The 17097-nt window shown below is 45.4% G+C and overlaps 1 protein-coding gene across 4 annotated transcripts in view; it reads right to left on the reverse strand.

Annotated features, from left to right (window-relative positions):
• tmem232 (transmembrane protein 232) overlaps window positions 1-16541 on the reverse strand; it is a 164165-nt gene extending 147624 nt beyond the window's left edge. For 2 of the 4 annotated variants that reach the window (XR_010974875.1, XM_068029809.1), the window contains exons 1-2: window positions 16409-16541; window positions 10894-11073 (exon numbers count right to left, since the gene is read on the reverse strand). Coding sequence is in view for 2 of the 4 variants with exons in the window: in XM_068029809.1 (XP_067885910.1) it covers window positions 10894-11030 (137 nt within the window). In the remaining 2 variants the exon portion in view is untranslated. Of the gene's footprint in view, window positions 1-10893; window positions 11074-16408 lie in introns of those variants that run through there. The other 2 variants (XM_068029810.1, XM_068029811.1) reach the window with 2 other exon arrangements.
• Window positions 16542-17097: the final 556 nt, after the last annotated feature.

A 17097-nucleotide genomic window follows, 5' to 3' on the forward strand; every position in this document is an offset into this window, starting at 1 on the left:
TTGGGGCTCTTTCTGGGGTAGGTGGGACCTCTACAAACAGGATGGTCTTCACCTGAACCAGAGGGGTACCAATATCCTGGGGGGGAGGTTTGCTAGTGCTCTTTGGGGGGGTTTAAACTAATTCAGCAGGGGAATGGGAACCTAAATTGTAGTGCCAGTGTACAGGATGTTGAGAGTAGAGAGGTCAGGGATATGGTTACAAGGACGCAAGAGGGCACTGGCAAGCAAGAACCTGGTTTAAAGTGTGTCTATTTCAACGCCAGGAGCATCCGGAATAAGGTGGGTGAGCTTGCAGCATGGGTTGGTACCTGGGATCTCGATGTAGTGGCCATTTCGGAGACATGGGTAGAGCAGGGGCAGGAATGGATGTTGCAGATTCCGGGATTTAGATGTTTCAGTAAGAACAGAGAAGATGGTAAAAGAGGGGGGGGTGTGGCATTGTTAATCAAGGAGAGTATTACAGCGACAGAAAGGACGTTTGAGGACTCGTCTACTGAGGTAGTATGGGCTGAGGTTAGAAACAGGAGAGGTGAGGTTACCCTGTTGGGAGTCTTTTATAGACCTCCGAATAGTTCCAGAGATGTAGAGGAAAGGATAGCGAAGATGATTCTCGACAGGGGTGAGAGTAACAGGGTAGTTGTTATGGGGGACTTTAACTTTCCAAATATCGACTGGAAATACTATAGTTCGAGTACTTTAGATGGGTCAGTTTTTGTCCAGTGTGTGCAGGAGGGTTTTCTGACACAGTATGTAGACAGGCCAACCAGGGGCGATGCCACATTGGATTTGGTACTGGGTAATGAACCCGGCCAGGTGTTAGATTTAGATGTAGGTGAGCACTTTGGTGATAGTGATCACAATTCGGTTAGGTTTACCGTAGCGATGGGCAGGGACAGGTATATACCGCAGGGCAAGAATTATAACTGGGGGAAAGGAAATTATGAGGCGATTAGGCAAGATTTAGGATGCGTAGGATGGGGAAGGAAACTGCAGGGGATGGGAACAATCGAAATGTGGAGCTTATTCAAGGAGCAGCTACTGCGTGTCCTTGATAAGTATGTACCTGTGAGGCAGGGAGGAAGTTGTCGTGCGAGGGAGCCGTGGTTTACTAAAGAAGTTGAAGCGCTTGTCAAGAGGAAGAAGGCGGCTTATGTTAGGATGAGACTCAGTTAGGGCGCTTGAGAGCTACAAGCTAGCCAGGAAGGATCTAAAGGGAGAGCTAAGAAGAGCAAGGAGAGGACACGAGAAGTCATTGGTGGATCGGATCAGGGAAAACCCTAAGGCTTTCTATAGGTATATCAGGAATAAAAGAATGACTAGAGTTAGATTAGGGCCAATCAAGGATAGTAGTGGGAAGTTGTGTGTGGAATCAGAGGAGATAGGGGAAGTGTTAAATGAATATTTTGCGTCAGTATTTACAGTAGAGAAAGAAAATGTTGTTGAGAATACTGAGATTCAGGCTACGAGGCTAGATGGGATTGAGGTTCACAAGGAGGAGGTGTTAGCAATTTTGGTAAGTGTGAAAATAGATAAGTCCCCTGGGCCAGATGGGATTTATCCTAGGATTCTCTGGGAAGCTAGGGAGGAGATTGCAGAGCCTTTGTCCTTGATCTTTATGTCGTCATTGTCGACAGGAATAGTGCCGGAAGACTGGAGGATTGCAAATGTTGTCCCCTTGTTCAAGAAGGGGAGTAGAGTCAGCCCTGGTAATTATAGACCTGTGAGCCTTACTTCGGTTGTGGGTAAAATGTTGGAAAAGGTTATAAGAGACAGGATTTATAATCATCTTGAAAAGAATAAGTTCATTAGAGATAGTCAGCACGGTTTTGTGACGGGTAGGTCGTGCCTCACAAACCTTATTGAGTTTTTCGAGAAGGTGACCAAACAGGTGGATGAGGGTAAAGCAGTGGATGTGGTGTATATGGATTTCAGTAAGGCGTTTGATAAGGTTCCCCACGGTAGGCTATTGCAGAAAATACGGAAGTATGGGGTTGAAGGTGATTTAGAGCTTTGGATCAGAAATTGGCTAGCTGAAAGAAGACAGAGGGTGGTGGTTGATGGCAAATGTTCATCCTGGAGTTTAGTTACTAGTGGTGTACCGCAAGGATCTGTTTTGGGACCACTGCTGTTTGTCATTTTTATAAATGACCTGGATGAGGATGTAGAAGGGTGGGTTAGTAAATTTGCGGATGACACGAAGGTCGGTGGAGTTGTGGATAGTGCCGAAGGATGTTGTAGGTTACAGAGGGACATAGACAGGCTGCAGAGCTGGGCTGAGAGATGGCAAATGGAGTTTAATGCAGAAAAGTGTGAGGTGATTCACTTTGGAAGGAGTAACAGGAATGCAGAGTACTGGGCTAATGGGAAGATTCTTGGTAGTGTAGATGAGCAGAGAGATCTTGGTGTCCAGGTACATAAATCCCTGAAAGCTGCCACCCAGGTTAATAGGGCTGTTAAGAAGGCATATGGTGTGTTAGCTTTTATTAGTAGGGGGATCGAGTTTCGGAGCCACGAGGTCATGCTGCAGCTGTACAAAACTCTGGTGCGGCCGCACCTGGAGTATTGCGTGCAGTTCTGGTCACCGCATGATAGGAAGGATGTGGAAGCTTTGGAAAGGGTGCAGAGGAGATTTACTAGGATGTTGCCTGGTATGGAGGGAAGGTCTTACAAGGAAAGGCTGAGGGACTTGAGGTTGTTTTCGTTAGGAGAGAAGGAGGAGGAGAGGTGACTTAATAGAGACATATAAGATAATCAGAGGGTTAGAAAGGGTGGATAGTGAGAGTCTTTTTCCTCGGATGGTGATGGCAAACACGAGGGGACATAGCTTTAAGTTGAGGGGTGATAGATATAGGACAGATGTCAGAGGTAGTTTCTTTACGCAGAGAGTAGTAGGGGCGTGGAATGCCCTGCCTGCAACAGTAGTAGACTCGCCAACTTTAAGGGCATTTAAGTGGTCATTGGATAGACATATGGATGAAAATGGAATAGTGCAGGTCAGATGGTTTCACAGGTCGGCGCAACATCGAGGGCCGAAGGGCCTGTACTGCGCTGTAATGTTCTATTCTATTCTATTCAGCTCCGTAACACAGGACTCTGCGTGCTATGGTCTGTTCTCAGGGACATACACAGAGATAAACATCAACTGCTGCTGGAGGACCATCAACTCAGTGAAAGATGCTCTTTGGTCTACCTGAAACTTGCTGGTATTCCAGAGCAAAGAGTTGTCCACGACTGAGTGTTGCAGACTGGCACATTCCAAAGTCCAGGACTATGAGCTCAGGGACGCACTAAAGCTTGGGGCAACCGCCACAAAGGCTCAATGGGGAAAGGCCACTGTGTAAGATCCTCCCACCATAGTGAACCAAAGGGCTGGAACCTGTGTAAAACCCCTCGGGCTGTCTGCACCAAAATATGGTTTTGCTGTGTAATGCAAATGCAATTGCAGGTAAAATGGAATGGAAGGATTGTGAGGGAACTCACATTCTGTATTGAAGGAAACTGATTCTTTTGCACTTTCTGGAATGTCAACTTAGAACTGTTTGAACTGTTCTGTAATATATTTTTTAAACAGATTTTTATGAATAAAGTATATTTTAGGAAAAAAAGGGTGGATGGTGTTACATTGCCTGTTCCAGCAGCAAGTCTTTCCACCTTCTATAAGACACATGTTAGGAGTGTGATGGAATACTCTCCACTTGCCTGAATGAGTGTAGGTCCAACAACTCAAGAGCTTTGACACCATTCAGGACACAGCAGCCCACTTGATTGGGACCCCATCCACCACATTAAATATTCAGTCCCTTCACCACCGGTGCTCTGATGCACTGCAACAACTCACCAAGGCTTCTTAGGCAGCATCCCCCAAACCCGCGACCTCTACCGCCTAGAACAAGTTCAGCAGGCGCATGGGAACACCACACGTGTAAATCCCCCTCTAAGTCACACACCATTCTAACTTTGAACTATATCGGCATTCCTTCATTGTCACTAGGTCAAAATCCTGGAACTCCCTTACCTAACAGCATTGTGGCAGCATCTTCACCACAGACTGCAACAGTTCAAGAAGGTGACTCACCACCACGTTCTCAAGGGCAATTAGGGATGGGCAATAAATGTTGGCCTTGTCAGCGAAGCCCACATCCCGTGAATGAATAAAAAAAATACTTCCTGTGGCACTAGTTTGCAGTTCTGGGGATGACAAATGGCATTTAGTGCCAGTGCCACCTCGCTCCAAATAACACATTTTGGTGGCTTCCTCCCATGGAGAATCAGTCAGCCCTGTTATCAGAGTGCTTCTATTTTGTTTGTAAAATATATTTTTAAGGACATATAGTTGAATTATGGATACTGATTCATCTGGAAACTTGAAGAGATGCTGAACTTGGTGTTTTTTTTTTAAAAAGGTCACCAGAAGGCTTCCTGGACTTGGCTTGTAAACAAGCCCATATTGGAAGGCACCTGTTTTTAGATAAAATATCAGCAGGGAGCTTGTTGTTTTGACTTGGCGAAGAAGTTTACAGAGAAGTGACAGGTCAAGAGGCTTGATTCTTGTGACATTGTTTTGGTTTCACTTTGAACTGTGAGTTGGAGGGTAAACTGCTTGGAAGACAGTTGGTTTTTGCCTGCCAAGGAAACCCAGCTCATCTCTTTTGTCTCTTGGACAGAAACCCTGCATACCCAGTGTGTCAGTCTCCTCTTTCCTCCTGTATTTGAAGAAACCCTGCATATCGAATGTGTGGGAACTGAAACCCCTGTTGCTGCATTTCTGCTGTAAGGCCTACCTGAATCCTCTATTGCTGCATTTCTTGGAAAGCCTACCCAAACTGATCTTCAACATCGTCTGGAAAAAACTGTCCTAGGAAGATCCCAGTGACAGCTGTCTATACACATTTGGGACGCCAAACTAAAACAAAGGGCATCTTTCCATATCTTCTCCTTCTTTTTCAAAAATTAGCAAGTATTTAACCCAGGGGCTTTTATTTGTTTTTTTTGTAATAGAGCTCTAAACCACAAATCCCTTTATTTTTCTGGTTAACTGGTGTATGTGTGTGTGCGTGAGTGCGAGGGGCTAAGGTAAAAAGGGAGCATTAATATTTCAATATGTGTGTTTATTCTTTACTTCATTACTGGTTAAGACTTGTTTTATAATAAATTGATAATTTTGTGTTTATTAAAGAAACTGGTTGCTGTGTTTTATTCTGGGATATAAACAGAGTCCATCTTGGACTATATTGGCAAGTGGGAAAAAATTTAAATGTATGTTGTGACCAATGGAGAAGTGAATCTCGAATAAACAGTGCACTCCTCCAAACTGGTCATAACAGCCCACTCTTCTTTGCTAAACCTCAGAGAGTTTGGAGGTCCATCTCATTGAAATTGTGCGATCCTCTTTTATTCCTCACAGCAATGTCTTTGCTCTTTCTTCTGCTGTCCCTGCCAGATTCTCCAGTGGAAGACATTCTTGAAAAAGTGGGACCAAAATCATACATGAGCTATACATTGAAGCTACCGGATAAACAACTCAGTGGGCTGAATTCAGAGGTCCTGCCAGGGGTGGGAATGGAGCAGGCGGAACACCATTGCCGGTTTCCCATCGTCAGCGACATTCACCAGGGCAGGGGGAGGGCGGACCAGAAAGCCCACCCAATCCAGCAATGATGCCACTTAAGGTACTTAAAGAGTTCATTGAGAGCTCATTGAGGGCCATGTTCAGATTTTTGCGGGGATGCACGGGTTGCACGTGCTGTTTGGGGCAGAACAGGTGCACGGAGACGGCAACACAGCAGGGATCCAGTTGTGATTGCCCCAACAAATTGGGTGGGCTCCATTAGAGGGAGTATGGTGCAGAGGGGGACTTGACCATTGACACACAGGTGCCATCAGGTCAGCAGAAGTTTCAGGGAGGTTGCGGGAAGAGCAGTCAGGAAGTGCATGGGCAGCACAGTGGGTCGTCACCCTCCTGGCATCGGGGGGAGTAAGAGGAGGGGGCAAGCCTTCCAAATACAACTGTGGGTCCACCTGAGCACAAGGAAGGCAGCAGCTGGTGACGAGAACACGACTCTCAGATTTCAGGTACAGTGGCGTTGAGGAGCGACATCCTCTGCAGGAAGGGCAGAGCCCTGTGTATCAGGAGGGCAAAGAAGAGGGATGACAGTCGGGCAGGCATTGAAGACCATACTCTCAGCATAGGATCTACCACCAAAGACGGAGAACTAGTGCCAGAGAAGACTGCACCTATCCAGGTAGACAGTCAGAGAGAGTTGGCCCTCATCGTGGAAGACCTCACACCTCACAGCACCGTTCACCATGCCCTGCCAGTAGCCGTCAAAGTCACTGTGACCTTGAACTTCTTTGCCTCTGGATCCTTCCAGGGATCAGCTGCGGATCTTGGTGGCATCCCTCAAGCTGCTTCACACCACTGCACCTTACACGTAACTGATGCCTTCTTTGGGAAAGCTAAGCACTACATCCAATTCCTGACAGATGGTGCCTGGTAGGCATAGAGGGCAGGGAATCCAGTGATTGTACCCATGTGGCCATCAAGGCATTGAATGACCGCCCAGTGGAATCCATCAACAAGAAGGGCTTCCACTCCTTCAACATTCAGCTGGTCTGCAACCACAACAAGAGCTTTCTGTACGTGGGCACTCGCATTCCTCACAGTTGCCATAACTCCTTTATTCTCTGGCAGTTCAGGGTGCTGCAGCTGTTCATTCCACCCCCAAACTACGTGGATGGATTCTAGGGGACAAGGGTTATCCCTCGAAGAGATGGCTACTCACCCCTTTACATGGCCCTGAGACGGAGGCACAGAGGTCCTACAACTGCAACCATCTGCTCAAGAGGGCAACCATTGAGCAGGCCATCGGGCTTCTGAAGATACGGTTCTGGTAGCTGGATCGGTTGGGTGGTGCCATGCAGCTCACTCCAGTAAGGGTCTTGTGCATGTATGTGGTGGTCTGCTGCACTCTCCATAACATGGTTCTCCAGAGAAGAGTAGATCTAGAAGACGGTGAAGCACTGGATGGACATAGCTCATCGGAGGAAGGAGGAGCAGGACCTGGAAGAGGAGGAGGAAGATGCGGAGCACAGAAGTTTCCTGGCTGCAGAGGGAGGTTTCCAGGCACCGTGTGGGACTCCAAGGTCTCGTCAGGAAGCCATCAACATTAGGGATCATCTGATTCAGGTTGGTTTCAGTTGAGCCCCTCTGACCCAGGAGGAACGGCATGGTATGCAACTCAATTTGAGCTGCCTGTGAGAACAGTTCCATTGAAGACGCAGCCTGAAACAGCTCATCTCTTACCCCCAATGAAGGAAGGATATCTGCCCAGAGGTATTACTGTCGCTGTTCACAGACCCTTGCACTGCTCCACCACTTCATCCCTCTTTTCCTGCACAGCCATTAATAAAAGGCTCACACATCTAGCTTCATGTGTCAATATTTACATAGTGTGCCAAAAGACAAAAAGTGAACACTTACAAGTGAAAGATACCCCAGTGACGCACTCAGTACTCCGCCAGATGCAGTGGCCTCCGCTCTCGGCCACTTCTACGTGGTGATCCCCTTGTGGCATCAGAAGAGATGGAGAAAGCCTGCCCATTTGTCTTGGCTTACAAATGAGATGCACATGGTGGTTGTCCTCGTCATGGAGGTGCCAATGGGGACACCTCCAGAGGCTGCTGCACCAGTGCCATTTCAGGGGCAGCCTCCATAACTGGGCCCTGCTGCACAGACGGTTCCTCAGTACCCTTCTTGGTGACTGCCTCAGCCCTTGGCTGGCACTCCAGATAGCCAGAGGGTGCTACCAGCTGGGGTGAAACTGGCACCCCCTCCGGACATCTCTGTGCCATCAGTGCCACTGACCGGTCAAGGCTACAGAGTGAGCCATGCATCCTGTGAACATTAGTGCACAGTTCCTACATGCATTCAGAGAGCTGCTGTATATGGCTCTCCATGAGGATGGCCACTCTTTCCATGGCGGAGCTCATGTGCTCAAAGCCCTGAGCCTAGTGGTGCACATGAGCTGAATGGACTCCATTCTCAGCCCATGATCCCGCACAGCCTCAGGGAAATCTGACGTGTGGGAGCACATCTGTTGCTGCTGGACTAGGTAGAGACTCCTTTTCTGTGACTCCTGAGGTCCTGCATCTGCACCCAGCTGAGCAGGGCTGTGTCTGTCCTCCATCCTCCAAGGGGGGACTGCCCCCACAGCTGCTTCTGTTTTTAGCACCTCCTCCTGCAAACTAACACCGTGCTCTTCACCCAATGCCACCATACCGAACTGCATACGAGGACCCACTGAAGTGACTATATCTACGCTGGTGGAAGACGCACTTGTAACGTGTGACAGTATTTGATCTGCGCTCTGCCCAGTGATGATCTTATTGCCCCGACATCTGCACCTGTGGAAAATGCAAGACGAGATTATGGGAACTGACCTAAGAGAGCATAAGCCTCTGCATGTGCTGAGGCTTCCTGATGCAGCTCAGTCTTTGGTATGCTGTCGTACGGGGTGGAATGCAATGCACCCCCTTAATGTACGCATTGCACTCTCCATCATGGACACCCATCTTGCCTTGCCCAACCTCCTTGTGGTCCATGACATCCTCCTTCATGGTGGCGATGACGTGCAGGTATAGAACCTCTCCTCCTGTCTGGGCCCTCTCACAGGCATTGTGAGCCTGTTCCTCTGCAAGGACAAACGAGAGAGAGATAAGTCACTGCTGGCCTCTATGGCCAAAGCCAATGGCTCATATACATGAGAAGCTGCATGCATCAGTGCTGGCAAGTCCTCAGCAGCACTATGGTTCTCAGCCTTGATGAGGGGTTAGTAAATACCCTGGGCACACATTCCTCCTATGTTCAGGAGCAGCATGCGCTCTCAGATTTCTCAGCTGGAGCGTCTACTGGAGGGTGAATACCCAGAGGCCTGTCCTGAGGGCTCAGCATTGCATTCACCTTGCCATAGTAAATAAGGCCATTGAACCTCTTCCGACACTGGACCCAATTTCTGCGCACCACACTCCGTCTGCTCACAGTATCGGTGACTTCAATCCAAGCCCAGTGGAGGCACAGTGGTGCAGTGGTTAGCACCGCAGCCTCACAGCTCCAGCGACCCGGGTTCAATTCTGGGTATTGCCTGTGTGGCGTTTGTAAGTTCTCCCTGTGTCTGCGTAGGTTTCCTCCGGGTGCTCTGGTTTCCTCCCACAGCCAAAAGATTTGCAGGTTGATAGGTGAATTGGCCATTATAAATTGCCACTAGTATAGGTAGGTGGTAGGGAAATATAGGGACAGGTGAGGATGTGGTAGGAATATGGGATTAGTGTAGAATTAGTATAAATGGGTGGTTAATGGTCAGCACAGACTCGGTGGGCAGAAGGGCCTGTTTCATTACTGTATTTCTAAATCTAAATAAATCTCAGCCTGCTTGGTTTGGGTGGGTGGCCTGCTCCTGCCATCCTTGGGGAATAGGACCTCCCTCCTCTCCCTCACAGCTTCAAGGAGGACCGCCACATCCGCAACTGCAAATTGAGGGGCTGTCCTGCCCCGGGTTCCAGGCCTCTGCCTCTCCTGAGACATTTTTCCAACAACAGGTAATGCAATGAAACGGCAGCCTCAGTAATGGCTGCCCTGGTCTGTTTAGATCAGGCCTGCACTTGGACAGACCCTCCTCCATTCCAATTCCCATGGCCTCCAAATAGCCATCCAATGCCCTCTAGCCTACTAGCAGCCCAGCACCGTAAAAGTCAGGGGCTGTGACTCCTTCCCTCCGGGGCAGGATCAGGACCTGGAAGCAGTCCCAACATCCATTTCCTGCCCCTGGAAGGAAAATCTTGACAAGCGAGTCTAATTATCTGCTGTTGAAATCTTCAATCAGACTTTTATAAGGCTGCAGTTTAATTTCAAGCACACAACATACGAACATACAAATTAGGAGCAGGAGTAGGCCACTCGGCCCTTCGAGCCTGCTCCGCCATTCAATAAGTTCATGGCTAAACTGATTACTCCACATTCTACCTCTGCCTTAAAAATATTCAAAGACTCTGCTTCCACCGCCCCTTGAGGAAGAGAATTCCAAAGACTTATGATCCTCTGAGAGAAAAGATTTCACCTCAACTCTGTCTTAAATGGGCGACCCCTTATTTTTAAACAATGACCCATAGTTCTAGATTCTCCCACAAGGGGAAACATCCTTTTCACATGCACCCTGTCAAGACCCCTCAGGATGTCATATGTTTCAATCAGAACAGTCCTCCCATTTAACATGGGATTTGCATTAGAGAACTGCCATTGGATACTTAAGTGAGCTGATCCTACAAATGATTTCAGCTCTGCTGAACTCCAGTGGGTACATATTTTAACTCATCGGTACAAATCTAGTGCAGCTAGACACGTGGAATTTCAAAGTCAAGTTCTTCATGGATCCCAGCCCAAACAAAGGCTAAAGCAAGAGAATAATGGCCTCCAATCTTGGCCTGAATATGGTTGCCTGGCACATTGACAATATTCTTCATTCACAAGGTACGACGTGAGAGGGGCACACACATCAGTCCCACTTGTCTGTGGAAAGTCTCAAAACTATCGCAGCCAAAAGTCCAATGAATATGAATGCAATAGGCAGCCCAGCAGTACATAAAATATCACAGCATATATATTGAGTCATGAATAATGCATGTCATAGAGACAATGTAAAAATACACATCAATGTGCTGTGCTAAAGAACTACAATAAAAAATGTGTTTTAAAAAGTAAACTATGATGCCAAATAATCATTTTCATTTAATTTGTACTGAGTAACTAAATATTTGTCAACCATATTTGACATGAAATAAGTTAAATAAATAATATATATTTAGTGATTAACTAATTAGGCATTAAAACTTTGACCTAACCTTTTTGTAGCATCCTTTGAATAGTAAAGCTTCCGTGTTTCTTCAGCATTTTTCAGAAGTGTTTCTTCAAGCAGTAGGTGATCAGTGCTGGAAATGATCCCAAACCTGTGCACTATAGGGATCTTGAATATTGGCATCTTTACAAGCTACTGTTTGAGAAATGATGCACAAAGTCTCTACCTACATTCACATAAATACAAGACAAAAATATAATAAAGTGATATATATATATATAATACAGTAATGAATGCTATGGAAGGATCTGCAAAGCAAGAATTCACTTCAAAAGGTTGAAATTATGATATAATTTATAATGCACAATTTAAGTGATTTAGGAATGCCAGCAGAATCAAAATATAGGGATAGATTGTTGCCTTCATTCCCATTATGGTAAGCTGGAGGAATGGATCGTCTGTGTTTCATTGGAACCTGCCTGAATTTCATTCTATTGATTTCACTGGAATGAAAAATTGTGCAGATTTCATAAAGGATGAGCTACACGTTCCGCGAAATACCACCCAAACGAAAATGAAAATTTACTCCTCAAGATATCCTTTACCTTCCTAATTAGTACCAGTTATTTTACTTACAATATACAATCATCAAAGCAATAAAAAGGCAAAATTTTAATTTCCCATATGATCAGTGCCATATTGCTGTTTAGATTGAATGATGTGAGGATGTTAATGACAGCCAGCGACACAAACCAGATCACCACCAGATGAATCACAGGAAACTGTTGTAGAATCATACAGCACTGAAGGAGTCCATTGTGCCTGTCAGCTCTTTGAAAGAGCCATTCAATTAGCCCCAATGTTTTTAACAGTGCCTCAGAGAATAATTGTCACAGAATCATAGAATTTTACAACACAGAATGAAACTACTCGGCCCATAAAACATGAACAAGTTTTCTGTAAAAGCCATCCACCTAGTCTCATTCCTGCCCTTTCCACATGTCCTTTTAAAATTATTTTATTCACTTCTTTTCAAAAGCTACTATGGATATAGCTTCCATCACTAGTTCTAGTACAACATTCCATGTCCCAGCAAAGCACTGCATACATTATTTTCTCATAAACTTTGTTTTCTTTGATGATCTTAAATTTATGCTCTCTAGTTATGAACTCACCAACCAGTTGAAAAAAATCTACTCTGATTTATTTCATCAAAATATCATAATATTTTATTCTCTATTAGATTGCCTCTTAACATTCTCTGTTTCTCCAGTCCCTCTCATACCTAAAACTTCTCATCCAAGGTTTCATCTTATTGAATCTCTTCAATGCAATTTCCTTGACAGAATTGTTACAGCACAGGAAGCAGCCATTCGGCCCATCGTGTTGCACCAGCTCTCCGAAAGAGCAATTCACTTAGTGCCATTCCCCCCTCTTCTCGTAACCCTGCACATTTTTCCTTCTCATATCAGAGTCTAATTCCCTTGTGAATGCTTCAATACCCTCCACCACACTCTCAAGCAGTGCATTCCAGACTTAACCACCAGGAACACTGAAGCCATTTTTTTAATCCCCCGCCATAAACTCTGTTCCCCCATTACTGATTCTATTCCCCTCTTGGCCAACATGTCCAGCTGAACCAGACAGTTTGTAACCTAGGTGCGTTATTTGACCTGAGCTGAGCTTCCAACTCCATAACCTCTCCATCCCAGACTTCTGACTTCCATCTCTGTAACACCACACATGTCCATGCCTGTCTCTGCCTATCTGCTGCCAAAACCCTCATCTGTGTGTTTGTTACTTCTAGACTCGATCAATACAATATTCCTCTGGCTGGCCTCCCATCTCACACCCTTAATAAACTTGAGCTCATCCAAATCTCTGCCGTATCCAAACTCACACCAAACACCACTCACCAAACACCAGTGTACTCACTGACCTAAAATAAAAGCAAAATACTGCGGATGCTGGAAATCTGAAACAAAAACAAGAAATGCTGGATTCACTCAGCAGGTCTGGCAGCATCTGTGGAAAGAGAACACTCTTTCCACAGATGCTGCCAGACCTGCTGAGTGAATCCAGCATTTCTTGTTTTTGTACTCACTGACTTACACTGGTTCCTGGTCCACCAACACCTCAATTTCAAAATTCTCTTCCTTCCTTTCTCTGTAACCTCTTCCAATCCTCCAAGAACTCTCCGTACATTGAACTCTGGCCTCTTGGGTAGCCCCCACTCCCTTCGCTCCACAATTGTCAGCCATGCCTTCATCTAAGTCTCTGGAATTCCCTCCCTAAACCTCTCCACATCTCCACCTCTCTCTCCTTTAAGACCTTCCTTAAAACCTACATTCTAATGTCTCCTTTGTTGGCTCAGTTTCAATGTTTACACTCCTGTGATGTGCCTTGGGATATTTACCTATGTTAAACACGCTATATAATGCAAATTTTTCTTGCTGTTGCAGGTACATATAAATTAGTTTTCTGTGAAAAGCACTCCAAGTATCAAATTTAATACATAATGATTTATCAATCAAATCTTCTCAGGGCTTAGAATTGACCTTGACAGCCTTCTTAAATTAGAACACACAAAACTAGGAACAATAAGGTGTAAATTGCTCTTGGGTAGTAATACGAAACATGTAACAGCGAATTGACCTGATTTTCTCTTGTAATTGTTTTGGTTATGTAGTTGAACAATCTATTTGCCTTGTTGATTGCTGTTTTGCTTTAGTTGGGCATGTGGTATATCAAGTCTAAGATTCCAAAGTTTCTTTTGACCTCGTCCTTAGATATTTCAACACCGTTCAAGTAGTTCATGTGGCACTTATTTTTTCTTCCATGTGAGGGCACATGGAATTGAAGACAACCTATTGACATGTAGGGAATTGTGACGAGCTCGCTGTACAATGTGTCCTTGGGGATCCTGCCATCTTCCATGCGGCTCACATGGCCAAGTCATCTCAAGCGCCGCTGGCTCTGTAGGGTGTATATGCTGGGGATGGTGGCTGCCTTGAGGACTTCTGCATTGGAGATACGGTCCTGCCATCTGACGCCAAGGATTCTCTGGAGGCAGCGAAGATGGAAAGAATTGAGATGTCGCTCTTGGCTGTCATACATTGTCCAGGCTTCGCTGCCGTAGAGCAAGGTACTGAGGACACAGGCTTGATACACTTGGACTTTTGTGTTCCGTGTCAGTGCACCATTTTCCCGCACTCTCTTGGCCAGACTGGACATAGCAGCGTACGCCTTTCCCACGCGCTTGTTGACTTCTGCATCGAGAGACAGGTTACTGGTGATAGTTGAGCCTAGGTAGGTTAACTCTTGAACCACTTCCAGAGCGTGTCGCCGATATTGATGGATGGAGCATTCCTGACGTCCTGTCCCATGATGTTCGTTTTCTTGAGGCTGATGGTTAGGCCAAATTCATTGCAGGCAGCCACAATCCTGTCAATGAGTCACTGCAGACACTCTTCTGTGTAGGATGTTAATGCAACATCGTCAGCAAAGAGGAGTTCCCTGATGAGGACCTTTGGTCTTTCACTCTTAGACGGGCAAGGTTGAACAACCTGCCATCTGATCTTATGTAGGGATAATGGATATGTACTCCAATTGGCAGGATGTGACTACTGGTGTCACCCAAGGATCAGCACTGGGCCTCAACTTGTCATTATATTTATAAATGATTTAGATGATATAGAGAGCCATATATCCAAATTTCTGAAACATTAAGTTAGGTGGCATAGTAAAGAGTGCAGATGGCTGCAGAAAGCTCCAAAGTGGCATTGACAGATTAATTGAGTTGGCAAAACTGTGGCAGATGGAGTTTAATATGTCAAAGTTTGAGGTCATCCACTTTGGACACAAGAAAAGACAAATCAGAGTATTTTCCAAATGGCAAGAACCTAGGAACTGTGGAGGAGCAGACTGATTTAGGGGTTCAGTACAGACATAATTAAAAGCTAATGGACAATTACAAAAAAATTCAAAGTCTAATGAAATGTTGGCTTTTATCTCAAGGAGACTACCACAGTCCCCATCAGCCTGATTCCCATGCTCGAGTTAAAAACTGTGACTCGTGCTTCCTTCTGCATTGATAGACAGATCTTGTATCTGTTCATTCATGTAATTTCTTAGGTTGTTTTTTAGGCTTTCTTACATTTCAACATATCCTTCAACATTTCTTACATATCCCCATTCCCTTGAATTCACTTCTCTTTTTCATGGCAACCCTCTGCCTGTCTGTGCTGGTCCCAGTTCTGATCCCTGATGATTCCCTCTCAAGGTCTGGTGTTAGCCAAGCTATTTCATAGACCTGTGATGACTTACTTACTTAGTCTAATACTATCCATTCCTCCTCAAAAATCTTCTCACTTTTGTATGGCCTACTAAGTTTCTGTACCTAACTATCCAAAGTCGAACCTTTTCTTTTAGCTTATTGATCTGTAAATAATTATTGTTTCTTGTTACCCTTCTGTTAAACCTGGCCTTCTCATTTGTAAATAGCACACAACAAAACACCATAGACTCCATCTTAATTATATATCTATCTTCTTTTCATCTTTAAATCTTACTTCTGTTTTCCCACTTTTATTTTAAATTCTCAGGAATGCCCTTTGCTTTTTGTTTCTGCCATTTGCCTCTATTAAGCTTAACTTCACTTCTGTTATCCCTTGGTGAGATTCTTTCACTCTTATTTCCTTTGAACTCAGATGCTCTCCTTTTGACTTAGAATTCCTCCACTGTTTCCTTACACTTTGATTTGTCTGTAAGTGTGCTTTTTCCTTATGCTATATCATTTAAATTTCTGGAAGAGCAATCTCTTGGAAGTTCTATGTTCCCAATTTAATTTTACCTGGTCGTGCCTAAATTCTGCTGGTTTTGGGGGTTAGAACTGCAGGTGTCTTCCTAGAGCAGAGATGGCACCTTATTTTTATAATACACAATATTCACAGCTCCCAATGCAATCTGCAGTTCTTTTAATGTACTTTTGCCGATGTTAAATTTATAGATTGTGCCCTGGTATTTATTGATTCTTTGAAAGTTTCCCCTCAGTCACTGAACTAGCTACCACTGCGGCTGGCTGGTGGTCTGGATAGTGAATCTAATTATGTTGCAGTCAGTGTTTCTGGATGCACCTTGTCCTTCCAATGCCTTCTTGTCTAGGATTAGATCTAGCTCCTTCCTTGGACTAAAAATGCACCGATCTAGTATCTGCAGTGTTAGCCTTTTAGTCTGTCACTGTTCAGCTCACTGCCATTTCAATGACATTCACCAACCGTGTTTAAAGTGTCCCTGCTCGGCTTTTACCCCACACCCCCACCCAGCTGCTTGAGCACGAAGGAAGTCTGCTCTCATGGTGACAAGCTCCTTCACTGTTTCATTAAACTTTCATCAAACTTTCATTAAATGGGTGCGTGCCAATGAGGAAGGAAAGGAATCAAAAGGAGGAATCTTTAATTACTAATCACAAGGATCTTCACATAAGCAAACAAAAACATTTTACAGTAAGACGAAGGATCCAAAGAGAGAGCTTTGAAGTAAAAAAAAACGTTACTACCCACCAGAGTATGTCTGCGGCAGTCCTCAAATCACAGCAAGACCTGCGCCTTTGGCCATCAATTTCCAACTCAACCTCTAACTGCTCCACAAACTGGCACAGAAAACCCGGTAGCCTGAAACATCGAACAGTCCCGGTTCCCGGTTCCTCCCCCCCCCCCCCCGCTGTTCGGTGTTCGGTGTTCGGTTTTCGGTTCCCGGTTCCCTCCCCCCCCGGTGTTCGGTGTTCGGTTTTCGGTTCCCTCCCCCCCCGCTGTTCGGTTTTCGGTTTTCGGTTCCCGGTTCCCGGTCCAGCAGCTCCCTCTGTTGTGATCTGGCCGTTGCCAGGGAGACCCAGTGAAGCGCGCGCCGCCTCAGCAGCTTAGAAACCGGCCTCTACAAAATAGGCTTTAATTTGTTTTAAAGTATCTTGCTCGGTTTAAAAACGTTTGTGACGTGCTTTTACGCACACAATCCTTCACACCGGAAAACAAACCTCATTTGTGATTAAATTCAAGCAACTTGGTTTTCTTGTCACAGTTGTTTCTGCCAATACATGACTCAAAAGGAATTGGTGGCATATATTTCAATGCGAGGAGTTTAGTGAATTAAGCAGATGAGCTGAGGACACGGATGGACTCTTAAGTGTAATATGGTAGCTCTTCCTGAGACATGGCTTAAAGGGCAGGAGTGGCAGCTCAATATTTCTGGTTAT

Source organism: Heterodontus francisci, chromosome 4, assembly GCF_036365525.1.
Source record: "Heterodontus francisci isolate sHetFra1 chromosome 4, sHetFra1.hap1, whole genome shotgun sequence".
NCBI lineage: Eukaryota > Metazoa > Chordata > Chondrichthyes > Heterodontiformes > Heterodontidae > Heterodontus > Heterodontus francisci.